At 36.7% G+C, this 27,457-nt stretch overlaps 2 protein-coding genes across 4 annotated transcripts; one reads left to right on the top strand and one right to left on the bottom strand.

The window, feature by feature from the left end:
* The first annotated feature begins 14,420 nt into the window (after positions 1 to 14,420).
* On the top strand, positions 14,421 to 18,957 carry LOC100776926 (calcium-transporting ATPase 2, plasma membrane-type). 2 transcript variants are annotated; one of them, XM_041015352.1, is made up of 8 exons: positions 14,421 to 14,597; positions 15,123 to 15,177; positions 15,434 to 17,093; positions 17,316 to 17,376; positions 17,485 to 17,643; positions 17,919 to 18,090; positions 18,229 to 18,527; positions 18,702 to 18,957. In XM_041015352.1, the coding sequence occupies exons 1-8, from the start codon at positions 14,421 to 14,423 to the stop codon at positions 18,939 to 18,941; spliced, it is 2,823 nt and encodes a 940-aa protein (XP_040871286.1). In that variant the 3' UTR covers positions 18,942 to 18,957. The 2 variants fall into 2 exon arrangements, with proteins under 2 accessions (XP_040871286.1, XP_014631087.1); XM_014775601.3 differs by having other exon boundaries at positions 15,434 to 17,376.
* Positions 18,958 to 20,819: 1,862 nt separating this feature from the next.
* On the bottom strand, positions 20,820 to 25,556 carry LOC100776403 (formin-like protein 6). Of its 2 annotated transcripts, XM_006579879.4 has the most exons (5): positions 25,347 to 25,556; positions 23,657 to 25,174; positions 23,367 to 23,569; positions 21,797 to 22,038; positions 20,820 to 21,688 (listed from the first exon to the last, which is right to left on the bottom strand). In XM_006579879.4, exons 2-5 carry the CDS (start codon positions 25,084 to 25,086, stop codon positions 20,894 to 20,896), a joined length of 2,670 nt encoding a protein of 889 aa, XP_006579942.1. In that variant the 5' UTR covers positions 25,087 to 25,174; positions 25,347 to 25,556; the 3' UTR covers positions 20,820 to 20,893. The 2 variants fall into 2 exon arrangements, with proteins under 2 accessions (XP_006579942.1, XP_003525865.1); XM_003525817.5 differs by having other exon boundaries at positions 23,657 to 25,556.
* Between the last annotated feature and the right edge of the window lie 1,901 nt (positions 25,557 to 27,457).

The following is a 27,457-nucleotide window of genomic DNA, read 5'->3' as shown; positions in this document are numbered from 1 at the left end:
ATGGCCCAGACGTGGGTAACTAGCGTGGTTAAAGAACCTAAGCATTTCTGAGGGGATGCTTAGGCGCTTTAATTGGTGCATGGTCTTTGGCACTTACTTTTGGCCGTGATCATAGCTCATACGACACAAGAAATAAAGTAACTATGGCCAAGTGTACTTTGTACTAGGGGGCTTGTCACGTGGTAGGGAACACCTTTGGGCTCCCAGACTGATCACCTATGGGAAGAGGGCTGTTACGTTCACACCCGGGTGGTTTCGACAATCTCAGCACAGTTCCCTAAGTGAGAGTGTCGTGTGGACACGCTTAGGCTATTTCCTAAGATTTGGTTGTTGTTAGAACGTACCACATTGTATCTAAGTGGTTGAGTCAGGTGCATGCATCATTATGTGCAGTCTTGATTGGGTCCATGGATGAATGATGAGTAATTGTTGGATTTGGATGATGAATATTTGTTGGATATGAGTGTTGAATAATGAATGTAGTGTGTGCTCATCAAGTTTGCCTATGTTCCTTGCTAATTGTGGTTATTTGGAATTGGTATTGGTTCTTTTCATAATGAACTCACCCTTGCAATTTTGTATCGTATGGTTGATACCTGTGATGATCACGAACATTGTTCGTGGGAGCAGAATGACAGTAGTAGGGTGCAAGAAGTAAGATTCTGGTGAGGAGCCGCCGAGTCGACGTGATGACGTTGGTGTTATTTTGGGAGATAATTGTGTTTTGTAATCAACTCCTCCGTAGTTGGTTTTTAAGTTTTATTTTGTTGAGTTAAAGATGTAAAACTGAGATTTTAATTATACCTATGAATAGATTTAATTTTCGTTTATGTGTACGACGTGTATCGAGTTACTGTTTCTATATAATTATATATATTCACTTAAGTAATGGTGTGTTGTTGGATGAATGTATGTAGGACGAAATTACTTCTGTTTTCATAAGCAAAATTAAGGGAGTTCTTTTTATAAAAATTGAAATTATCGTATGTTAGAGTGTTAATATCGTAGCGACGAGGCAGATCGTTACACGTGTTTTCTCGCGGGGGTTATGAATTTCTAGAAAAACAAGTTGATGCAGGAGAAGAAAAAGAAACTGTAACGACCCGCCTCGTCGCTACGATATCAACACTCTAATGTGCACTAATTATAATTTTTATAAAAAGAACTCCCTTAATTTACTTATGAAAATAGAAGTAATTTTTTTTTGTCCCAACAACACGCCATTACTTAAGTGAATATAAATAATTATATAGAAACAGTAACTCGGTACACGTCATACACATAAACGAAAATTAAATTTGTTCATAGATATAATTAAAATCCCAGTTTTACATCTTTAACTCAACAAAATAAAACTTAAAAACCAACTACGGAGGAGTTAATTACAAAAATTACAAAACACAACTCTCTCCCAAAATAACGCCAACGTCATCACGTTGACTCGGCGGCTCCTCACCAAAATCTTACTCCCTGCATCCTGCCACTGTCATTCTGCTCCCACGAACAATGTTCGCGATCATAACATGTATCAACCACACGATACAAAATTGCAAGGGTGAGTTCATTATAAAAAGAACCAATACCAATTCCAAATAACCACAATTAGCAAGGAACATAGGCAAACATGATGAGCACACACAACATTCATTATTCAACACTCATATTCCAACAAATATTCATCATCCACATCCAACAATTACTCATCATTCATCCATGGACCCAATCAAGACTGCACAAAATGATGCATGCACCTGACTCAACCACTCAGGAAATAGCCTAAGTGTGTCCACACGACACTCTCACTTAAGGAACTGTGCTGAGTTTGTCGAGACCACCCGGGTGTGCACGTAACAGCCCCCCTCCCATAGGTGATCAGCCTAGGAGCCCAAAGGTGTTCCCTACCAGGTGACAAGCCCCCTAGTACAAAGTACACTAGGCCACAGTTACTCTATTTCCTGTGTCGTATGAGCTATGATCACAGCCAAAAGTAAGTGCCAAAGACCATGGACCAATTAAAGCGCCTAAGCATCCCCTCAGAACTGCTTAGATTCTCTAATCACGCTAGTTACCCACGTCTGGGCCATCTGACAAGGTCAATGCACTCTACCCCCATGACATACACTCCATACGACGTATGATCGTGGCCAAAAGCTAGTGCCAAAGACCCTGGAAGGTCAGTGCACAGTGCCCTCCAAGAACATACACAACATCCAACATTGAACGTGGCCAAAAACTAGTGCCAAAGACCCTGGAAGGTCAGTGCACAGTGCCCTCCATGAACATACACAACATGCACATGCCAATGCATTTCCAACATCAATCAACGTTCCATTTCCATGTCATTCTCAACATAAATATCATCTCGTCTCAATGACGTTATCAACAACAACAACAACCTCATTTCATATTCACATATTCATCAATAATAACAATTCATGTTGACATGGTCTTTATTAACAACGTCATCTCAAATGAATATCATCATAATTATCATTGTCATCACATATCAATTAAAATCCTCATTAGCGACATCAACAACAAATCACATTTCGCACACACACACACACACAGATATATATATATATATATATATATATATATATATATATATATATATATATATATATATATATATTTCTTTCATGCCTAAGAGATTCACACTCACAGGTCTTCAAACAACACAAATCAAACAAACACAACAATATCATTCATCACAGTACATATATGTATATATATATCGCATCCCATTCGTCAAAACATAGGTTCTCCTGAAAAACCAGCATGCATATCAATAACAATTTTATCGCATCCCATTAGTTAAAAAAATAAATTTTTTTTCTTGAAGAAAAATCAGTATGCAACAGGGACAGACAGGTATCCTCATAGCTAGATTCCTTTACCCTAACTATGGTGTTAAAACGGTAAATTTTATAATAAACTCCCCTCACCTATCGTGAGCTACCCCGTCGGTTCCTCGTCGCGTCACTTGAAGATTTCTTCTTCGTCCTTGATCGTTGGTTCCATGCAAGCCTCTACCATGCCAAAACGAAGGAGACTTAATATGGATTTTCAGAAACAAAACTAACAACAATGCTCTGGGTCAAACACCCACGTCACTACATGAAAGAGCTAAGAGCATTTCGGGTTTTTATAAAGGAAGCGCAAAACATGCAATGGTGGTTCCAAAGTCAGAAAAGATGCAAAGAAAAGCTGAAACTAACAAGAAACAAGCGTAGAACCATGGTTACCTTGAAGGAAATTGAAAGGTCAGATTAAGGTTTCGTTCTCTACCGAAACTGCAAGGCAAGTTGGAAGATTCCGCTTCGGTTGAAGGGTTCCTCTCGGTGTGGGGTTTCAACGGAAAACAACAGCGATTTGTGGTGGCTAATGGTGGTTGTGGGTGATGGAGAAAGTTCTTGGGACGTTAGAAATGGCTTTGGAAGAAAGAAAGGAGAAGAAATGGCGTTTTTCCTAAGCTACACGAAAGTAAAGGCTGAAACGCTCAAATGAGAAATGCTCTCGGGAGCGGAAGCTTCGCGCATACGCCAGACATCTTCTCAAAGATCCCAACGGTCAGATTGTGGAAAATTTTCTTGTGGAGTTGCAGACCAAATTTCGAGACGATCCAACGGTTAACGAAGGCTGAGCAGCGTTTTTACCAAGGCAGCTTCATGTGGCTTCCTTGAGAAGCTTCATTAAGAGGCTTCCTCAAGAAGCTTCCTCGTGACTTCTTTGAGAAGCTTTCTCAAGAGGCTTCTTTGAGAAGCTAGATCCTTATCTACCCACACCCCTTTATTAACTAAATTAACCTCCTTGAAAATAATTACAGATAAAAATAACACAACAAATATAATCAAACATCAAGCATAATTACTAATAATATATAGAGATATATATTAGGGTGTTACAGAAACAACTGGAGGAAGCTGCTAAATCTGGAAATACTAACACCGTCATTGATCCTCCATCTCCCATCAGACGACACGTGAAGTGAAAGATGACCCGCACTAAGAAAACTGGCCAAATGACATCTGAGGCAACAAAGGATTTTGCTAACAAGATTGTTAGTCACTTTCAATTGTCAATTACAATTATTTATGGTTATTGTTTGATTGAGTAAACCAATAAATGTATTCATTATAGGATTCCTTGGAGGAGCAGGCCTCACAGGGTTTCTTTGTCGCCCATAGACGTCAGGGTGTGCTGACTGCTGCCATTAGGCAACCAAAACACCCTGGTGGTGTGCGTGCTACTGGAGTTGATGTCACGATCAAACAATACTTTGGATCGGCTCCAAGGACCTCCCACATGTCTTCGTCCATGGTTCCTGAAGACTTGGAAAACTTAATGCAAAAAATCAGGGACCAACTGGAGGAGTCGATCACTGAAAAAGTGACTCGACAACTAATGTTGTCCTTCAACCAGATGCAATCCCAGTTTCAATCGTATATGCAATCACAGGGACTCGCACTGTCTCTTGAGCCTGAGGTTGGTCCTTTAGCTAGACACGGGTGACTCAGAGAAATGCGGGTTGTATGTCAAAGAAAATCCTCCCGCCTTGTTGCCCTAGGAAGACTTTATGAGGGGTCGACAACCGTTCACAACATCCTTTTTCACAATGATCAAGTCAAGGTTGGTGTTGAGGAAGTTAGAGATGCAGATGCTCCCATTCCTACACCCATTCAAGAGGTTCAGTTAGTGAGGCGGGCACATAACACCTTCGTTGTTTGGCCAACACATCTTATTAAACATTTATCATAACAGGTATTTCACTATCATTAAATATTTTTTTTCAATTGAAGTGTTCACTGTCATTAAATTATGTTAATTAACTATGTTGGATAATCAGGGAGTTGTGGGACTGATAAAACTTGCAGATAGGCCAAATCATGATGTCGATGATCCCCTATATCTGATGACATTAACCATCCCACAGCTTTTTCTAAAGTCGTTGCAGGTTATGCGGGATGCTACCGTGTTTGGGGTGTTTAATGACAACTTCCCCTTGTACATAAAGCATGAAAATCTATCTAAAATAGCACACGGTGGTCAATGTTTTAGCATCTCTGTTATACAATTGTGAATTCTGTAAGTCACTTTACATTATTGTTTATTACCTAACTTATTGTTTTAAATTCATACATAATTTACTTTATTTTAATAACAATAGGCATATGACTGAGACAAGTATGCGAGTGGGGAATGCTGATGTGTATGGATTTCTTGAGCCACAGTCCATATAGAGATTTAGGCAATCACAATTTGAATCAAAAAGTTATATTAAAAACTGGATGCAGAATTCAAAGAGGGATGTGTACCTAGGAGCCTACTTGAATGAGTAAGTTAAACTGAACAAATGAATTTAAATAATGTATAATAGTATAATAACTTATATTGTTCTCCACTACAGTGCACATTGGCAAATGGTCATAATTTTGCCTAAGGAAAATGTTGTCATCTGATTTTGTTCGTTGCATAATAGGCCAGACAACTACCTGAAAGGAATTACTAACAGGTCAGTTATATTTTTCAATACATTTACATTAGCATTATTCAGGAACATCAATATTTTAATTGCACAATACACATCCATGTTTGTATTGATCAGTGCTTTGAAAGGATTTGACAATACTCCACAAAGTAAATCCAAGGCTACTGCTAGGTGGATTGTTGTTAAAGTAAGCCATTTAAACAATGATTCTAGTTATATTTTAATACTATGTAGACTAATTTGAACTTAACATTGAATATCTAAATTTTATAATGTATTTAGTGTAATAGACAAAAAGGAAGTATTGAGTGTGAGTATTACGTCATGCACTGGATGTCAATTGTAATCTTAGGAAGTTTCAAGAATAATTGGAAAACAGTAATTGTTTAATTCAAACGTATTTCATTTTTTTATAATTGGTATTATATTATTAACTTATGCTTTATTATATCATGCAATATTTCAATAATGCTAGACCATTGGAGCCAGAGAGATTGAAGGTCCTTCGCATCCAATGGGCAAACTACTATTTGAAAGTTAAAAATGAAACAATTAGTATTTAAGTAATTTTGCAATTATAGTGTAGTTAATTTACATTTTTTACAATTAATTTTATACGTACATTAAATATTCTTTTAATTCATAGTAAATATTCAATTTTCATGGAATTTCTGCTAAAAACTATCTGAATGTTGTGGTTCTGCTTTTAAATTTGCAGGTTAATTTGGGATAATTAAAAAAACAGACAACTCATTAAAAAATTCCAAAAAACAACATTGGTTTTTACTAAAAACCGATGTTGATGTTTACAAACAACATTGGTTTTCAAAAAAACCAATGTTAAGCTGCACTCACAAGATCGATTTCTATAAAACTGATGTTATTGTTGAACATACAACATCAATTTTCGGTAGATGTTGTTGGATGACAACTAACATCGGTTTTTACAAAAACTGATGTTAATATACAAATACAATATCGATTTTCGCTAAAAACTGATGTTGTATGTATAAGTTAACATCGGTTTTGGTAAAAACCGATGTTGATGTGAAGATATTTGACTTTTTTTTTAATAATTCTTACTATATAACATCAGTTTTCTAAAAAATCGATGTTGTCATTTTTATGTTAACATTGATTTTCCAAAACCGATGTTGAAGGTCCTTAATAACCGATGTTAAATTCCTATTTTCTAGTAGTGCATTGCAAGATCTATTCTTTAACATTGGAGATCTCCGATATATGGCTTGCATTAGTACTAAATTATAGGGTGTTATATTTTTGGGAACGTGAAATATAATTTTTTCTTATTATACTTCTTTTGACATGTTAACTTAAAGTTCATACTTAAAATTCTTTAGTTGAAATTTTTTGTAATTGTTTAGTTTCTTTTTATATTTCATTTTATGGTTGACTTTCTCTCTTATGCTCTCTTATAGGAGATGATAGACTGTTATGTTGTGACTTGTGAGTACTCTGTTATATGTAGTTCTTAATTGGCTTTGATGGAAGAAACTTTTTAATTTTAGGAAACTACTAGCTAGATTGGAGCACGAGAACAAAAATCTGGAATTAATATTAAGAAATACATTGTGCAAAAACAATGGTGTGCCAGTACATGGTTTACAATGTATTATTTGAAGATAAAATAGGATCAAATAATAACAAGTAGCATAGCAAATACATGAGTTTGAATTAGAAATAAATGTCTAGTATGTTAAATCAACAAAACAAATTGTAAATAATGGTTTAAAAATATGGTTGAAACCGGGATGTGATTCAACAATAATGTAGAAATAAAAACATGTTAATCATATGGCAAACCGGGAAAGAAAAATCTTTATTCAGTAGAGATTAATAGAGATAAGGAAGAGAAGGTGGAATCTAGATTTGTGAATCATGTTTATACACTAATGCTAAATTCCTAATAATTTGCCTACTGACTAAAAATATTTGTACAAGTGTAAACAATTTATATTGTTATTTGTATATAATATGTTATTTGTATATAAGTTTCTCTCGTGTATTTTTAATACTTATTAACATTTTTTAAAACTTTTGTTTTATTGCATTCAATGACTTACATCATTTTACGCATATGTAAGCAGTAAATTTATGAAATATTTTTGTAAATTTCACAAATTAGGTGTCTTTGAGGGAAAATGAACATTGGGGAAGTTGAAGTTGAAGAGAATGACTACAAAGATAGAAATAAGGATGAACCTTACTTTGTTTTGTTCTGCATAATGATGTTTTTAAGTATTTAGTTTTTGCCTCATTTTTTGTTTCCTTGTCTTGCTAATGCTCTATAGACTCTTCTTACTTCTCAAACTAACAACATAGACTCTTAAGTTTTTTTGGTAATTTGGCTTTGGTGGATGGGAATTTTTAATGTAATTAATGATCACTTTTGGGATATTGTGTGTGTGTGTGTGTGTGTGCATGAAATGTACTGTCTTGCTCTATTCCACTCAAATATATTTTCCAATGTTGGAAGAACTAGAAAAATATCTATTGTGTTAACTGTTTCTTTCAAATGCAATGTTGTAAAATATTGAATCAAAATCGCAGATCATTTTAATTATTTAAATCATGCAACAATTTACTTTGCCCGTCATTCCCCAAAAGCAATAGAGACCACTAACCAATGTTATCAAACTGGAGAGTTTACGTAGACTCGTGAGAGTTCCATAAACTCGACTTGTGGACTCAATACGTAGACTCATAAAAGTTCACTTCATATAAAAATAATAACAAAATATCTATAAATAACATACTAATTAAGCATTTCAACAATATAATAAAACAAAATAGTAAATCATAAATTTCACCATACTTAAATAACCAAGTCTAGTAATGCATCACTACTAGATAATAACTTGCAAATGTTATAGTAGTGGTAGATCATTCCCATCGAGAGTTTGATGTTATTAAAGGTGAGAATTTTTGTATTTGAGACTAACACACTAAATGAAGGTATGTTGAACAATAAACAAACAGAAAATAACCTAAAATGACTTACATCTTGGTCTAATTTTTTTAACTTGTTGACTCGTTGACTTGATAGTAAATTTGAGAGTCTACCGAGTTTACTTAGAGTTTATAGAGTCTAGCCAAAGTCTACTAAAAAAGAGTTTACTCAAGAGTCAACTCATAGTGGGTAAGTGAACTCGTAAACTCGTAAGAGTTAGCGAGTTAACTCGAGAGTTTGATAACCATGCCATTAACAATTTTCATGCAGAGTACCAGTGCCATCTAAGGGAGCAATAAGCAACTTTTTTTCTAATAATTCCAATTCAGTTTTTTGAATGAAGGAATGAAATTCTCAAAGTCTCCCTAGTCCTAACCATTTGATGTTTCTTTTACCAGTCACTTCTAAAAGAATCATCAGTTCCAATCATAGACAAGTTTTTAGTGTCTCATTTGAGCATGCAACAAGCCATTATTCTTACCTATAAAAGAAATGTTGGATATCAACCACAGTGCTACACTATCAAACTAGTTGGCTATCTTCTTTGTGATAAAACATACATGTCTCACAATCTTTCAAATGGCAGAGAGCCAGGTGACAAAAACATGAAGGCAATTTTAGAATTCTTTGAAACAATTGCGGGTGAGTTCAAAATATCCTTAATCACAACACGCGAAGTAATCTCCTCGTCGATGTATTCTCTTGCATGTTTAATGCTTATGAAGTGCATTTCTTAATGTTTAATGCTAGTGATCCTTAAGTATTTGCTGGTGCAACTTTAAGAAACAAATCAGTATGATGGGCATGCCTTTGAATTCAAAAGGAATATATAAGCCTTTCTAGTTTCTAGCAATTGATGTGTCTTTATTAGTGGTTTGAACTCTATTCAAGACAATTCCATATATCAAAATAAATGCAGGCTATGGCTTGAAATTTACAGAAGTGAGTGTGACTATTGCCTCTGAAAATCTTAAGAATCAAGTAATCAACCATAGCGAGAAATAATGATGAACATGTATTTACGTTTTCTAGCTAACACAAAAACTACCTCACCTAACTTTTGCTATATGAATAACATCTTATTTATGCTCTCGAGTAAATGACTAGCTTCCCCATAATGATGATTCAATCATAAGCTCTCCGGTGCATAAAAAAAGTCATAAGCTCTTCGGTTGGTGGTGCTAAGTTAAAGATGCAGTTGCAACCTAAAGGTACTAGTATAGTGTCCTAGTACTACTGCAAAATGAGTATTAGGTGCAAAAAAAAAAAATCTATTAGTGAGACCAATTTACATAATACATGTCTCACTACACCTAATTTGACTACAGGGAAGCCAAATTCAATGTGATGAGGTACATATAACTACCTACCAGTGTGGTATATGGCTCATAGTTAGTTGTACTCTTTAAGCATATGATTAGAAATTTAATTTTCAGGTATGTGCATAAAAAGTTAGTCCCTTAAATAAGTCTGTGTGTGTTGAGAGATTTGGACTTTTGACCAAGAGATATCTTGGACACAAAAATATAAAAGTATATATTATACACATTACCAATATTTTTTTTATATCTTTGATCTTAATATTTTACCAATGCACATCTTTATTCTTTTTTTTTTCTAGTGATCATCGATGCTAGTATATCATAAGCTCAAAACTATTTCCAAAATAATTTGCAATAGCTTAAGCATTTTCTATTTTTCCATATCCACTTGTATCTAGCAAGCACACAAACCATCCAACATAAAATGATATTCAAACAGAGGAAAATATGTTTTAATGATTCTATTTCTATATTCTCACTACATCAATTAAACTTATACTACCAACAAAAAAGAACTTTAACTAATTATATGTTTACCTTTAACTATGCACTTCAAATTTGCTCCAACAACAATGGCAGCCTCAGATTCCCTAAGCACCCTTTTCTAGTCACTAAATTGTTGCCCATCAGCTTCTCCAACAACACCAGGTTCTACTCCTTAGACTGAACGCTAGAGAGACATAGGTGCTACCCAAAATTTGGAATACGCGAGGAAAGGAGGGAAAAGAAAAATGAAATTAAACGTGAGGAAAACAAACCAAAAGGGAGATGTGATGAAAAGTGCCATCGTGGCAATGACACGGGAGCTCGAGGCGCAGGGGCAACGACACAGTCAACATCGATGAGAGAGTAAAAGGGTTCGAGAGAGGGGGGTTTCGAGAAAAGAGGGTTTCAACTTTCAAGTGAGCTTGGGAGACAGAGAAAAGGGGGTATTATTATCAAAACCTCAACGTTGGTTTATAAAAACCCTAGTTAAGGTATCTTGAACAACATCAATTTTAAATAAATTGATGTTAAGGAGTATTAATGTAATGTCCTGAAATTTCAATAACTGAAAATATATGTTTCATATATTTTCATGTTATTTAATTACTTGATTAATTTGGATTAGTTGAAGCGTTGTGTGAATTATCCTTGTCTAACTGCTTGGTGTGGCTGTTAGATTATGTGGTGTCTGATTGATCCGGGTTGGAATAGCTCGCTCAACGGCATTGGCTCGCTAAGCGCAATTCTTTCCAGAGGAAGTAATTCACTTAGCGACACTAGCTCGCTAAGTGTTATTTCAACCAGAAGAGAAATTTCACTTAGCGTGAAGTGTCTCGCTTAGTGCCAAAAGTGAAATTTCACTTAGCGAGACGAGCTCGCTAAGCGGGATCTATAGATTATAAATATGTCCATCAACGAGAAAAAAGCGTGAGTTACCCTTCTTCTTTTTCCCCAAACCCTAAACCTCATCCTCCTCCACCCACAACCACCGGTGACCGCCACGAGCCGCCACTGCTTGCCGTCGGACCACCGCACGTAGTAGAACCCTATAATCAGAGCAGAATCTTCAAAACCCAACTCGAGGATTCGGTAGAGAACGAAGCCCTTGACCCTTTCTTCATGATTTCTTCAATTTAACTGTGATTTCTATGCCTTCTCCTAATTAGTTTGAGCTTATCTTTGCATCTGTTGTGATTTGGGTACCGTTATTGGATGTTTTCACACTTCCTTTGAAAAACCCTTGAAAATGAGACATTGTAAAAGTTGCCTTTTTTATAAAATTGATTTCATTTTTGTGACCTTTGCTGACCCCGATCACATTGGCGTGATAGGAATTTCAAAATGACGCCTCATTGAAGTGGACCCCAAAAACACCATTTTATCCCTTTGAAATTTGAGTGGGTATTTGACCTCGAATGTTAAATTTGACCCTGTCTTTGAAATCTATACTGAATTGTCTTCAATTTGGTATATAGAGCTCTACATTTAGACCAAAGGTCGCGAACCTAAGATATCTCAGAATAACGCCGCAAGGAACTAACGTAGAGATATAGATAGGTGATGGGAGTCTATAGTTTTTGATAGCATAGTTGGGGTCAAGAAACCCAATTATGGGGTTGTATGTTTGCCCCTATTGCATGTTGGTTTTCAAAAAAAACTGTGTTTTAAACTAATGGGATGCGATATATTTGTTATTGACGAATGAAATTGTGAACAATGTTGTTATTGTAATGATTGGAATTTTGGGGAAAAGTCTTAATTACAGAGAAGACTCTGCCCAAAATTTTATATATGTTCTTCTATTTACTTCTTTATTAAATTTTAAATGGGCATAAGAGTTTGTTTTGTATACCATAGTTCTCCTCTTTAATTTAGAATTTTTCCTAAAATATCAATCTCGTGGTATTATGAATCATTATTATATGTGATTTATGTTGTCTGAAGACCTAGGAAATATGAATCCCAGGCATGAGTTTATATGTATATATATGTGTGGGGGGGGGGGGGGGGAATGCGATTGCTTGTGATGCTGATGACATTGAGATGAAATGATGTTAGTTTTTCTAAGTGAGAGTGTCATGAAAACACGCTTAAGCTATTTCTTGTTGAATGGTACCACATTGCATTTGAGAGTTGAGTCGGGTGCAAACATCATTCCAAGCATAATTGATTTGAATTGTTGAAAAGTTGACCACTAGTTTGTTAAGTATATGTTGAACTGATGGAGATATTTAGAATGATTGTGATTATTTGTTATCATTTTCTTTCTAATTATGACCATCTGATATTCGTTATTCTTTTACAATAAACTCACCCTTGCAATTTTGTACCGTGTGATTGGTGCCTGTGATTATCTCTAACTTTCGTCCATGGGAACAGATAAGCAGCAATAGGTGATTTTGGAGGGAGATTCTTTATGTTAGAGTCACCGAGCCAACGTTATAACGTTGGAGTTCTTTTGGGAGAGTTGTGTTTTGTTATCAAACTCTTCCTTAATTGGTTATAGACACATATATTTGTGCGTTATTTGATGAATGTATATCTCAAAAAATTTACCACCGTTTTTCATAATCAAATTAATAGAACTTTCCTTTAAAATGGAAATGTCGTATTTTAGAGGAGTGATATCGAGGCGATGAGGCGAGTCATTAGAATTGACAACATTGGTTTTATGAAAACCGATGTTAAGATTCCGATATCAACATTGGTTTTTAAAAACCAATGTTAACGATGATCGTCACGTTTCGCGTGTTTATTGGACATTAATTTTGTGCACCTAATTAACATCACCCTCCAATAAAATCACGACACGTGGTCAAAGTCCAATAAAAGCACGACACTGGCGGTCAAGGTAAGCAATTAACAATCAACGTCCAATTTCGGGGTTGGGGATTGAAATAACAAGATTGCAAAAAATGGAAGACTAAATTCGTGAATTAAATTATAGGGGACAAAAATCGAATTCTGAGACAAATAGAGGGACTAAATTTATAATTTAGCCTTTTAATTAATTGATGACAAATATTTTTTTTTTTAGTTTTCGTCTTGAATAAGATATTGTCTTAAACTTTTGTAATGGTTTAAATCGTTAAAAAAAAACTCATATAAAGAACCATGATCATAAAGTAAATGTTGTACATTATCCAAATATATAAGCAAGCATCATACATCATCAGTACCAAATACAATCATCCTAGTACAAAGGAAATATATCATGAAATAAAAAAAAGTAAATTGAATTAAATTTATCTCATAAGTTAAAATTAACTTATACATTTCAATTTTAATAAATAAATAAATAAATAAGTTTTATAAAAATTTATATAGATTGAGTTTAAAATTATAAAATAACTTAAGTCATTTGATCTTCTTTAAAAAAAAAAATTTCTCTCTCATACAAGTAAAATTAAATAAGCACAATTTTTTATATAGAACGACAATACCAAAATTTAAACTTTATTTTTTTGTACTGGTTGTGTTGAAATTAAAACCTACCACCTTATGTTTATTACTACTAGACCAAACCTAATGATTCACCAAAATTTAAACTTAGATCTTATACAAATGATCTAAATCCCCGCCACTGGAAGCAACCCTAGTGGATTAATTAATAAGCTTAAGCTTACTTTATACAATAACCTATACCTATTTACGGGAGTTACAACTACAAGAGCCGAATGCTGCATTCTATATTTCGTAATTTTTTTTTTATGAAAAAAGACTCTGTTGACCCCGCCCAATTCGTTCATCCCCACTTTCCCGAAATAACAGACAACAGCAGAAGAAACAGACCGTTATTCATTCTCAAAGACTACAAAATTTCGGATCCTCACTCGTTTCGTTTCTCTCCTCATCTCTCCCCTCTCCATTCATTTTCCTTTTCAGTCTAACTAACTACTAAGAAATAGCAACTTTGCCTTTTACGAGGTTCCCACCTCATTCATTCTGTACGTTCCCTTTCTTCCCATGAAACTGCATACAAACCAAACCTTAACCTTCATTTTTCCAAGAATGTTACCACCCGGTTGCTGTTACAGTGTTACTGCATATTAGCATGCCTTTCTTAACGTAAGCCCCAGGTTCGAAAAAAGTTGAATTGATAACAGAGAAGGCATCAAAGAAGGAAGAGACAAAGAGAACTAAAAGGGTGATGGAGAGTTATTTGCATGAGAATTTTGGAGGAGTGAAGTCCAAAAACACTACTGAAGAGGCTCTTCAGAAATGGAGGAAGGTATGTGGGGTTGTAAAGAACCCCAAACGACGTTTTCGATTCACTGCCAACATCTCCAAGCGCTCCGAAGCTGCTGCTATGCGTCGTACCAATCAGGTAACCAATCTCTGTATTTTTATTTTTATTTTTGTCTTGGGTCAAAGACCATGGGTGTCCCCCAACCCACTGGTCAGAAACTAACCCCGTTCATGGTACGTAACTATTGCTAGTCCAAGGCAATTTTGCACACAGTGGAAATCGAATACGGATTTTCCCACTAAATAGATTGATTTCACACATGTGAACTCAGCAGGGCCCTATAAGATTGCACCAACCCTTTGAGTTTATTTCAGTATGTTTTTTTCCAACATATTTGGATTTTGGAACCTCAAGAGGATAGATTTCACTACAGGTGATGTATCTTTCAATATAGATTTCAAATGGGTGGATTTCAGATATATTTGTAGATATGCAAATTCATTACAAGTCTGATGATTTTGCAACAGTGTAATAAACTATTTTTCTTTTGACAATATTTGTAATTCCTAAACAATATGATTCATCTATTCCCTCCTCAAAGTAATACCACATAGATTGTGAGGTTGATATGGATTCTCAAAGGTTTATTTGTCCTTAATGCAGGAGAAGTTAAGGGTTGCTGTTTTGGTTTCCAAAGCTGCATTTCAGTTTATCCAAGGTAAGTTTCTTTAGAATTATTGGAAAATCTAAAAATTTAGAGTAAATAGTCCATGTACTTGAGTTTGTGTATCATCATCTAATCACAATTTTGTTATGTACAAAAGTTTGTTGATTTCTATAATAATTATTTAAGTCATAATTACCATAGTTTCTAATTGGTTGACAATGTAAAAAAAATTATCCTAAGTATATAAATTAAACTCCTTCATTTAAAAATATATTTGCTTACCTGTGAATTGTGATCATACCCGCAGGTGTTCAACCAAGCGATTACGTTGTACCTGATGAAGTAAAAGCTGCAGGTTTCCAAATCTGTGCTGAAGAATTGGGGTCTATTGTTGAAGGCCATGACGTAAAGAAGCTCAAGTTTCATGGTGGAGTAGATGGCATTGCAGGAAAGCTTTCAACATCAACAACCACGGGGCTTAGTGGTGATTCTGAATCACGGCACAGGAGACAAGAGCTTTTTGGAGTGAATAAATTCACTGAAAGCGAAGTTCGGAGTTTCTGGATTTTTGTTTATGAAGCCCTTCAAGACATGACTCTCATGATCCTAGGAGTGTGTGCTTTTGTTTCTCTGATAGTTGGCATAGCAACAGAAGGATGGCCCAAAGGTGCTCATGATGGACTCGGAATCGTTGCAAGTATCTTACTAGTAGTCTTTGTGACAGCAACAAGCGATTATCGCCAATCGTTGCAATTCAAGGACTTAGACAAGGAGAAGAAAAAGATTTCCATTCAAGTCACAAGAAACGGTTACAGGCAGAAAATGTCAATATATAGTTTACTCCCTGGTGATATCGTGCATCTTTCAATTGGAGACCAAGTCCCTGCAGATGGTTTATTTGTTTCAGGATTTTCTGTGTTGATTGACGAGTCAAGTTTAACTGGTGAGAGTGAGCCGGTGATGGTGACTTCCCAGAATCCTTTTCTTCTCTCCGGAACCAAGGTCCAAGATGGATCTTGCACCATGTTGATTACCACTGTTGGGATGAGGACTCAATGGGGCAAGTTGATGGCAACTCTGAGTGAAGGTGGAGATGATGAAACCCCATTGCAGGTGAAACTGAATGGAGTAGCAACAATTATTGGGAAGATAGGACTCGTCTTTGCGGTAATTACCTTTGCAGTTTTGGTGAAAGGACTAATGGGCCGCAAACTCCAAGAAGGAAGGTTCTGGTGGTGGTCAGCAGATGATGCAATGGAGATGTTGGAATTCTTTGCCATTGCTGTTACAATTGTTGTTGTTGCTGTTCCGGAGGGGTTACCATTAGCTGTGACATTGAGCCTTGCATTCGCAATGAAGAAGATGATGAATGACAAGGCCTTGGTGAGGCATTTGGCAGCATGTGAAACTATGGGATCAGCCACAACTATATGCAGTGACAAGACTGGGACACTAACCACCAACCGCATGACCGTGGTGAAAACATGCATTTTTATGAATATCAAGGAAGTGACTAGTAATGATTCTAGTTTGTCCACTGAACTCCCAGATTCTGCTTTGAAAATGTTGCTTCAGTCAATCTTTAATAACACTGGAGGAGAGGTTGTGGTTAACAAAAAGGGTAAGCGCGAGATCTTGGGGACGCCAACTGAGTCAGCACTATTGGAGTTTGGTTTATCACTGGGAGGGGATTTTCATGCAGAGAGACAAACATGTAAAGTTGTTAAAGTTGAGCCATTCAACTCCGAGAGGAAAAGAATGGGTGTGGTTTTGGAGATCCCTGATGGAGGTTTAAGGGCTCATTGTAAAGGCGCTTCTGAAATCATTCTGGCTGCTTGTGACAAGGTGATGAACTCAAACGGCGATGTTGTCTCCATTGACGAAGAATCAAGTAATTATCTGAATAGTACAATCGACCAGTTTGCTAGTGAGGCACTTAGAACTCTTTGCCTTGCGTATATGGAATTGGAAAATGGGTTTTCCGCAGAAGACCCTATTCCTGTTTCTGGCTACACATGTGTAGGAATTGTTGGTATCAAAGATCCTGTTCGTCCCAGTGTTAAGGAATCGGTTGAAGTGTGTCGTTCAGCAGGAATAGTGGTGAGAATGGTTACCGGAGACAATATTAATACTGCAAAGGCCATAGCCAGGGAATGTGGGATTTTAACAGATGATGGCATAGCCATTGAGGGTCCAGACTTTAGAGAGAAGACTCAGGAGGAATTGTTTGAACTGATTCCCAAAATTCAGGTGCTTCATACACTTGCTATATGAATAACAATATTTGATTGACTCAATTCTTGAAGAGGGAAATCGTTGGTGCTTTAAATAATATATTGTGGTTAATTTTGTTTTAAGGTTATGGCTCGATCCTCACCTCTAGACAAACATACACTGGTGAAACACCTTCGTACCACATTTGGGGAAGTTGTAGCTGTAACTGGTGATGGAACAAATGATGCCCCGGCCCTTCATGAAGCTGATATCGGACTTGCAATGGGAATTGCTGGAACTGAGGTGAGTGAATTGCAATGATAAGCTTGGTAAAATAGAGAATGGATCCATCTCATTTGAGATATTCACATGTGAAGAGAGCATCCTATTTAAGATATTTGTTTCATTCTGCCATATGAATATATCATGTGAAAGTCTATTTATGATCAATTACCGGTCAAATATTTGAAGCCAAAAAAAGAGAAAGGGAAATGGTAACAATAACGCACCTCAATTTGATCAAATGACCTTAATCTTCTAAAACAAGGAGAATGGCTAATTTCATAATTTGTGTGCAGGTTGCTAAAGAAAGTGCAGATGTCATAATTCTGGATGATAATTTCTCCACGATAGTGACAGTAGCCAAATGGGGACGTTCAGTTTACATAAATATTCAAAAATTCGTACAGTTCCAGCTTACTGTAAATGTGGTTGCATTACTGGTGAACTTCTCATCAGCATGCATGACAGGTTAAAACATTATGCCTAATTAGTCTTACATGCATCCTTTCATTCATTTTTCATTCTGTTCAAAGTGCAGTGGTAAAATGTGTTTATAGAAAATAGAAAACTTTTTATCTCACGATTTTGCGTGTATTTGATCTTCAGGCAGTGCACCCCTCACAGCTGTTCAACTTTTGTGGGTGAACATGATAATGGACACTCTAGGAGCACTTGCACTTGCAACTGAACCACCAACTGATGATTTAATGAAGCGCACACCAGTGGGGAGGAAGGGTGAATTCATCAGCAATGTCATGTGGAGGAATATCTTAGGACAAGCGTTGTATCAGTTTGTGGTGATATGGTTTCTTCAGTCAGTAGGAAAATGGGTCTTTTTTCTCCGAGGCCCGGATGCTGAAGTGGTCTTAAACACACTTATTTTCAACACATTCGTATTCTGTCAAGTAAGCCTTCTTAAAAACATTTTAGTAGCCCAAGGTTCATATAACCAATTTGCTTAGGCAGATGCATTAGAAAATGAATTGGCAACTGAGGAAAGATTCAATTATATTACACTGCAGTTTGGCCTGCAGGGTAAAATTGCCTTACTAGATGTTTGGATTGGTTTGGTTATGCAGGTTTTCAATGAGGTAAACTCTCGTGAGATGGAGGAAGTTGATGTATTTAAAGGCATATGGGATAATCATGTGTTCATAGCTGTCCTCAGTGCGACGGTTTTCTTTCAAATCCTAATAGTTGAGTACTTGGGAACCTTTGCCAACACAACACCTCTCAGTCTGGTACAATGGATCTTTTGCTTAGGGGCTGGATATGTGGGAATGCCACTTGCAGTTCGCTTAAAGCAGATCCCCGTCTGAAGCATGCATGTGAAATGTTAACGGATATCCAGTTTTCAAACTGAAGTTTCAGATTTGTTATGTTACAGTGCTTCGAGGTTCATTCTTTTGTACATTCACTAATAGGCTGGGTATTGGTCGAGTTTTTCTCAGGTTAGAACCAGAAATTGAGCAGGAAAAATAAAAGTTGAAATCTGGAGTCTCGTCGCCATTATATACAGTTAATCTGGTATAAGTGACTATCAAATCACCGCTTAACCATTTTATTTAGTACACATTGTTTATTTTGTAGGCTAGAAAACAAAATGTAAACCTGGACGTTTTTGCAGAGTGGATAATGTTGACTCCTTTGATGATTAGACTGAATATGATTGTACAAGTTGCTTCCAAATATTACAGCGTATTTCTTGTTGTAGCTAACATGTAATAACCTCAATTACTTGCGATAACACAATGAATTGAACTCACTGAGATTTTCTAAAACAACAAATTGTTGCTTTTGTGGTGATTTCACCTTGATTTCATCCCAAAAGTGGTTTCTTGCCGTCAATCCAAATACAATATCAGTTACTTGAGATAAAATTGATATTTTTGTTTGCTGAAAAACTTGTGAATATCAATAACTTGTCTTGCAAGTATTGTAAAAACAGTAAGAATCAATCAACTTATAGCTTTGGTCTAACCAATACACATGTATTTTATTTTTTTCTTAAAAAACATATGCTTGATTGTATCTTTTTAACTGTTTTCATTATAATATTGTGAACTTCTAAATGCTTTTATCATTAAAACTGTTTCGCATAATTTTAATAAAATTAAAAACTATTATCCATATATATCTCTGCACTTGTCAACTAATAATGAGAATAAAGAGGATGACTAACCAATTAGAATTGGTAATCATAGCTAAATGGGCAGAGTGCGTACATGCATGCATGTGATCTTGATCTTCAGGAAGACGAGACCACAATCAGATGGTGGAGATTTGCAGCTAGCTCATTAAGGATCTGGTAAGCTTTATTTATCTTCTAGCAGTCTCTAACTGGTTCATGTTTCTACAGGAAACTGGTGCACGTAGTTTAAAGACCTTTTCCTCTTTCTTTTTTTTTAACTACGGTTCCGGATAATATGATTTATATAAGCTTAATTGCTCAATGCTGCATGTGTTAATTGTCATAGCTGTATAGGATGTGTTGTGTAACTTTCCAAGTAGCATTTCTGATTTCATTTCCTGGTTGTTTCTTCGGTTCACTGCAACATTTATTTTTAACATTTTACTTGAAGAGTTGAAGGTGAACTTGTAACGTGCATTGTAAGTTTGTAACCTCTCATAGATATAAGCAAAAATCATAACCTTGTAAGTCACCAAAGTGTACATCAAATTTCATGTAATACAAACTTCCTGCCTTACTCTGCTACTCCAAATATCAATCAATTAACAGAATACAAGTTATCTCTCCTCCCCCAAACCAACATATACATAATGAATTGCCAAAAAAACTGCTATTTATTATTAATAAATGATTCAAAAAATACATATAAAATAGAAACATTCTATTATATGAAAATGTGTGGGACTCTAATCTAATCAAACCTATCTTAACTAGGGGATGTGAATTAGACTAGAATTAACAAAAGATATGCTTATCTTGCACTAATGCACTTCCCATTAAAAATTCATTTCATGTTGTTATGAAACTGAGTGTAAGTGGTAAACAAGCAACAGATTCGGTCAACAGTTTATTCTCTCCCCCACCATGCCTGCAAGTGTTTGATGTTCAATCTCAAGAAAAGCTGTCCTCCTTCACTATTGCTTATGAATTGGATTCTCTTGGTAATGGTAGAAATCCTGTTGAAGTTTATACCTTTGGACCTAACGGCAGAATGGGGGCAATTAACTTAAATTTGGGAAAACATTCATTTTAATTTCACTGTTATCCTAAGACACTGTTATTCCTTTCATATTCACAACACTAGGGGGATAAGCTTTCCTCATCTGAACTTCTATCTTGTCTTGCATGGTACTTGTTGAGAACAGGTAACGATGCACTTGCGGCTATCCTGAAGGATCTAGCTGAACCAATCACAGTCCTATCCTGCATCCTTCCCACTTCTTTGCAGACTTGATCCAAACTATTTAGAAAGTCTCTTACAACCATAAAAATTCGGAAAGGGTGCGCTTCTTCCTTTGCTGCATCCCCGTGAAAGTATTCTGTAACTTCTTTCACAAGGAACAAGGCCTTTCTCTCATCAGCCTTGATCCTAACAATTTCCTCTTCAGCATCTTTCAGAAACAGTGCAGTTGAGTTAAAGAAATTCCCGTGCATATCCGGCTTTCTACATTGCAAAACTAATCTCACTTTGTCAAGTCCAATTTCAAGCTTTGAGACATAGCTGCTTAAAACATCCGAGTCCATTCCTGCGGCCTTTTTGACATTTCCAAGGTCCCTACTCAGTCCAGCCACAACCTGCAATCCTTTCTTTCTGAACTCATCCTCGTTGAATTGGGAATTCGTTTGGTTTTGAACATTGCAGTTTGCAGATTCACCGCCTGTTCCTTCAGATCTAATGATCTCTTGGACCACAAAGTGGAGCAGTGTTGTCTTCCCATCTGTGCCCTTTATGTCTACAAGTTTTAGAAGTGTGTCCAGTTTGAAAGATATAGCGCCACCGCGATTTGTGCCAACATTCATTCTGTTTCCTGTCCTTAGAACAGCTTCAAGAAGTTTGAGGAATAACCGACTGTTCTTTAATTCCTCACTTGCCACCTGACAGATATCAACAACTGATTGATTAGTTTTTAAGGAGGCAGAACAAAATGCAATTGAAAGCAAAAACATTGAAGATAAAAAGGAATGAATATAAGCCAGCCATACGTCCAGGGTCTGAAAGGACTTCCTAAGGTAGTTAACTTCAGTTTCAAAATTAGCTCTGTACAGCATAGCTTCAATTCTTTTAAAAGCTAAAGGGATATCAAGCACTGCTTTAAGGAATCTTTCTGCAGAGCCAAGTCTTGAGAGGTCACCATCATAATTTTTAAGTTTTATTTCTTCCTCCTTTGTTAGAGCCATCTTCACTAGAGTCTCCAATAGCTCACTTCCTAAACCTTCAGGATTCCCTGTGTTATTCCAAAAGCAATATCACCAAGGATGAGTTTTGCTAGGTCGAAACACTGGTTGCAGATAAGCAATTAGTTAAGATAAAAAGAATGTGTATGTCACGGAAACAACCAAAGATATCAGTTGATTTAAATATCTATCTTCATATAATTCACATATTTTATAGTTTTATTACTTATATAAAGTATTATCAACTGGAACACTGAAAGTATATTATGGCAAACTAGATTATGGGTAGATCCTTTCAGATATTATCGTCTCTTCTGATTTTGCTTCTGATTTACACTTATATATGTCATTTGAGGTGGAGCCACAAAAGCTCCTCTAATTCTTCATCAATATATTTATATTCAAGTTTATAAGTATTTCTTGGAATTATGGCACGTGGACTGTAACTCTGTAAGGAAGCTAAAGGGAGAGTTGCTTGTTAATCTTTAGTTGATTTAATGCAAGTTAGATGACAAAATTTGCGGAAAACAGAACAGATAAAGGAACACTGGCACAGAAGCAAGAGAAAGATAAAAAAATGATATACTTAAGGAATAAAAGACAAGAATATATTTGGGTTACAAGAATGGAGTAAAAACGGTCAAATGATCTGTCTTTATGATGACACAATCATGGCTCATCATGAAACAGGGATGGCACTGCTTTTAGGGAATGTTTGACGGTTACAGCTAAAAAAGACAAAGCTAGGTAGTAGTTGATAAGGATTGTTACAGTAATAGGCTGGTCCATTAAGATGGAAAGGGAAATATCAAGTTCAATAACTTTGATTCCTCAGAAAAAAGAAGGAAAAGAAGATCTTGATAATGAATGTAAGATCTTTCTCGGTTTGGCCATTGCTCAATACTTGTAAGGATTTTAACCACCAGAACATGCTATATATTGAATGAGCTAGATCTGAATCTTATGTGACATTGTTTTGGTATAAATAGAAGGTGTAATTCTCCTCTCACCAGATCGGCCCATTTTTGGAGTAAAGTGGTACCTCTAGTTGTCACTTTATGCCCAAGCTGGGATCAAATCCCAGATCTTGATTAAAAGACTCAAGTGTTCAACCACTTGTGCCAACAACTTTAGGCATATGACATTTTTTTTAATCTCCCCTAAAACTAAATAATATAACAAAATTACTTTTTTGTTTTTTGGTTTCCCACCGGTTTCCTCCTTTGAAGGCAATCTTGTTCGAGACATGGTTGGATACATACCTTTTCCAGCCGGGATTCAAACCTTAACCTTGTGTGTGTTTGTGGTGCAGTTAAAGTCTGATTACAATCTATGTCCAGAAATAGAAAAAGAATAATGAACAAACAAATAAACTTACCATCTAAAAGAGCTTCGCACACCTCATCTCTAGTCACATTGAGTGCCCTTAGCAGTATAGCTATGTTTTGAGACTTCTTTGGATCCAACACCCTATTCTCCGGTTCAGCAGGAGGAAGAACTGATCTTCTAGTAACATTCTCTTTAGAAGCAGAACCTGTGGATTTGCAGCCAAACAGTGTCTCCATCATGTCCTCATTTAACCTACATTCCACAAAACCAACAACGTTAGTTCACATTCCACAAAATCATAGTAACTAACTAACTAACTGATATCATCAGTTTACTTACTGAAAGGAGCTGAATTTTAACTGGTCCCACACAGTGGCACGGTCCGAAGTAGTAGACACTTTATCCCAATGCAGAGCCTTCAACTTGGGTTTTGCTCCATCCACATCATCACCTTCACGCCTTTGGTAAACTTCCTCAAAAGAACCTTTCCTTACACTAACACGGTTACCAGAAGACCCTCCTTCATTTGGGGACCATGACTCTCCGTTCTTCCTTGACACTGAGGAAGAAGATGTACTAATTGACAGAGACCAGACCTTTCTCAACGGCAGTGTCTGTGGTGGCGGTGGTGGCGGTGGCGGAGGAGGAGGAGGTTTAAGTGAAGTTGTGAACTCATTTGAATGAAGATGAGTCAAATTCGGTGCTGGGGGATGCGATGAGAATTTGGGTCTTCTAGAAGGACCCAATGTTAATTCTTTCTCCACGTGATGATATTTTGTTGAAGCGGCCGGCACCGGCGCCGGTGCCGGAGAAGGCTTAACCGGCGGAACGACAATGTTTCTGATCTCGGGAGTAGGAGCGGAAAACCGGGATTTCGGAGAAGTTCTCTTCGAGTGAGGAACCACCGGTGCCGCCGCGGCAGCGGAGAGACAACTGTGGCGCGAGACCGGCGTAAAGAAATTCTCTTCGCAGCCGAGCGAGGAGCCGTGCGGCGAGTGGAACGCCGTCTCGCAGCTTTCCTCCTCAGAAGAGGATGAGGAGTCGGAGAATTCCGCCGCCGGCGAATGGCTCTCGTCCGGAGGCTTGTGCGGCGGCGGCAGCGGCTGCAACTCGGGGCTGGGGCGGTAACGGTGATTGGAGCTAAGCTTAATGGAATCAAGTTTCCGATAAGGGGAAGTGTTAACGGTTATTCCATTGGGTTCGCTCAGCGAAGTTCTGGTGGGCTCCACCGTGCCAATGTAGAGGAAGCTCGAGGGTGGCGGCGGTGGTGGGGCCCGCGGAGAATCTTCTAGAACCTTCCGAGAAACCAGTTTCTGCGTCTCTGCCGGGTGTCTCACTCTGTGTCTGTACAAGAAGAAGCCTAATGCAGAGAACATTCCAAGTGTAACAATTCCCACGGAGATCACAATTGCCACCTTCTTCGCGGGTTTCGTTGGCTGCGTCGCAGTTGGGTTCGCGATCATACCGCCAGAGGTTGTCACCGGAGGCAGATTCTGCACCGGCGGCGGCTGCCCAGCGGGATACTCGTTGAAGAAAGGAATGTCGGGAGAAGACGGAATATCCAGCGGCGCCGGCGGTGGCGGAGTAACCGGCGGTGGAGCCGACACCGCCGGGAACAACGGCTGGTGGAGAATTCTTCTTGTTTCATTGTGAACTGATAATTGAGTTTTGTTGGTAATGGTAGTTTGGGAAGTGGAGAAGAATAGAGTGAACAATGATAGGATAGAAAAGAAGCTCAAATGATGATGATGATGATGATGAGCTTTCATGGTGAATTTTGTGAACTTCTCTGCTTATTATCTCCTTTTGATCCACCCAATAATGCATCGCTGGTTTTTGTTTTCGCAAATTCCTTAGCTGGAAAGACAAACAAAAAAGAAAATAAAGAGAGAGGAAACTTCTTGGGGTTGTAATGTAAATATATATGTAAGAGTAAATCACTGATTCACTATCAGTGAGGAATTAATGTGACGTGGCAGTGAAACAACGTGAGTGTCTACATTATGGTATAACAACGAACGTCGATGACCTTTATCGTCTGTTTCATGTTGTGTAACTGAGGGCAAAGCATATAAACTCTTTGAGAGATGCCGTGAAATCCAGTGGCCACTCGCCACTTTGCCACTTTATCTTTTCTTCGACTAAGTAGTTGCTTTTACACTTTTCAGTTAAATATACATAAATTGTTTTAAGAGGGGGGGGGCGGAAAATTAGAAAGATCGTGTCGAAATGAGGTATAATATAAGCTTGCCTGCTATGTGCTACAAGGAAAGGAAAGGACATGGTATTAGGTTAGGGGAGCTGATGGCGTGTTAATGGAAGGGAATCCGTATTCGCGACTATAACACGTTACCTACTTGATGTAGGGTATGGCAAAACAAAATAAAATGTTACCATGTGTTGTTACCCTCGAACAGTGAATTACATAATTGATAATTTCAAGCACCTCTCATTTATCCCTCTGAATAATAGAACTAGAATTTAGAAACAACTCTCTTTTTAAAAGCTGTTGAGACTAGTCCTTCAGCCTCTTTTGTGGGAAAAACAAGCAGGTTTATAAAAGGTAAAAAATAATGGTTTGTTTCTTCTCAATTATGAATCTATATGATTGCAATCACACCGGCTAACTCTTATATTCCAAAATAAATGTTTAGACGTCAAATTTAAATATGACAAAATCACCTTAATGTTTATATTTATCTTTTTTAATAGACATTAAATAAGTGAGACTTATTTATTATTTATTCTCTAGAAAGATGGAAAGAATTAAAGCATTACATAAGGAGAGGGGAAGTAACAGTGAGATAATTAATTACTAATTAACCCAAAATACATCTTGTTCCAATCAGATAGGAGAACATTGGAGAGTAGAGAACAAAGTGTTCTAAACTTGAGAAAAATTTTGTAGCCCTTCCTCTTATTTATATGTGGTGTCCTCTGACTACCTTGTACACCTATCCTCTTACATTAGGTCTTGTAAGTCATGTGTTTGTATGTGTGTAATGTTGTTGGCTTCGTGCAGTGTACAGATGCGTTGTTTTGCATCTCTACCATGTTAGAGACACTGTGTGTTTCCTAGCATTGTCACTACATCCCAATGGTATCAAGTATGTACTTGATAGTACAAGCAAATGTTTCATGGTAATCAGATATGGTGCTTGCCCAATATGGTCAGTTTTTTTATATGGTAAATGATTGATAGAGTCGATTGATCCTTGTACCTTATGGGATTATCATTGACTAATTTTCATATATCAGGATGAATTGGGTGATCTGTGAATCGCTAGTTGTTAAGCCTTTTATCTTAAGTGTGAGTTGGTTCTCGTGAGGGTAAAGTCGATCATGCGATCCACAACCCATCAACCATATGTTGAGCCTATTGGCGTAAATATTTAAGCAGGTGTATGATCGATCCTTGTGAGGGTATAGTACGTCGATCAAACAATTCACTTCTTAATTAGAAAATTGTATAACTCTAATTTTTTGTATTTTCATTCCTACATTACTTTACACATCTTTATACATTTTTATCAAATAAAAGAAAAAATGCATCCCTACTTAAACTCTCTTCTTAATACATTATTTTCCTGTGAGGAGGGAAGGGAAAGGAGAGATAATTAATTACTTTTTTTAAGAGGCAAATAATTAATTACTAATTAACCCTAAACAATTCTTAATTAGAAAATTATATGACTCCGATTTTATATAGTTTTATTTCTACATTTCTTTGCACCTCTTTAAACATTTTTATCACATCACTCATCAAATTGTTGTTTTTCCCCTTCTCTTTTCTTCCTTTCTTTCCCTATGTCCCAAAGCATATACATTTCACGGAGTACGAAAATAAATGTTCAAGTAATATATTTTCTTCTATTTAGAAGAAGCAAAATTATTTCATTTTATCACGGATAAAAAGAAAAATACATTGAGGGATACAATTATGAATATGGACACTAGCAAAAAATCGAGATGCATGTCCTTGCAAGAGAATGAGCAACTTGATTGGCTTGTCTCCAAACAAAACTCATCCTAGAGTTTGAACAATTTCCAAAGATGGTTTTGCAATTTGAGATAATGGCATGAAATTCTCTTCTACCTGAAAGTTGCACAAGCTTGGAGTCAAGCTTGAAAATGATATTC

Source organism: Glycine max, chromosome 5 (genome assembly GCF_000004515.6).
Source record: "Glycine max cultivar Williams 82 chromosome 5, Glycine_max_v4.0, whole genome shotgun sequence".
Classification (NCBI taxonomy): domain Eukaryota; kingdom Viridiplantae; phylum Streptophyta; class Magnoliopsida; order Fabales; family Fabaceae; genus Glycine; species Glycine max.
This window is presented reverse-complemented; position numbering and strand designations above follow the sequence as displayed.

Bases quoted from the DNA above. Each gene is read 5' to 3' on its own strand.
- LOC100776403 (XM_003525817.5), bottom strand. From the start codon at position 25,086: ATGAAAGCTCATCATCATCATCATCATCATTTGAGCTTCTTTTCTATC. The intron at 22,039-23,366 runs GTAAGTTTATTT...GGAATAACACAG, and splicing joins GTGCGAAGCTCTTTTAGATG to GGAATCCTGAAGGTTTAGGA. The intron at 21,689-21,796 runs GTATGGCTGGCT...GATATCTGTCAG, and splicing joins AGTCCTTTCAGACCCTGGAC to GTGGCAAGTGAGGAATTAAA.
- LOC100776926 (XM_014775601.3), top strand. From the start codon at position 14,421: ATGGAGAGTTATTTGCATGAGAATTTTGGAGGAGTGAAGTCCAAAAAC. The intron at 14,598-15,122 runs GTAACCAATCTC...TCCTTAATGCAG, and splicing joins CTATGCGTCGTACCAATCAG to GAGAAGTTAAGGGTTGCTGT. The intron at 17,377-17,484 runs GTGCTTCATACA...TTTTGTTTTAAG, and splicing joins AACTGATTCCCAAAATTCAG to GTTATGGCTCGATCCTCACC.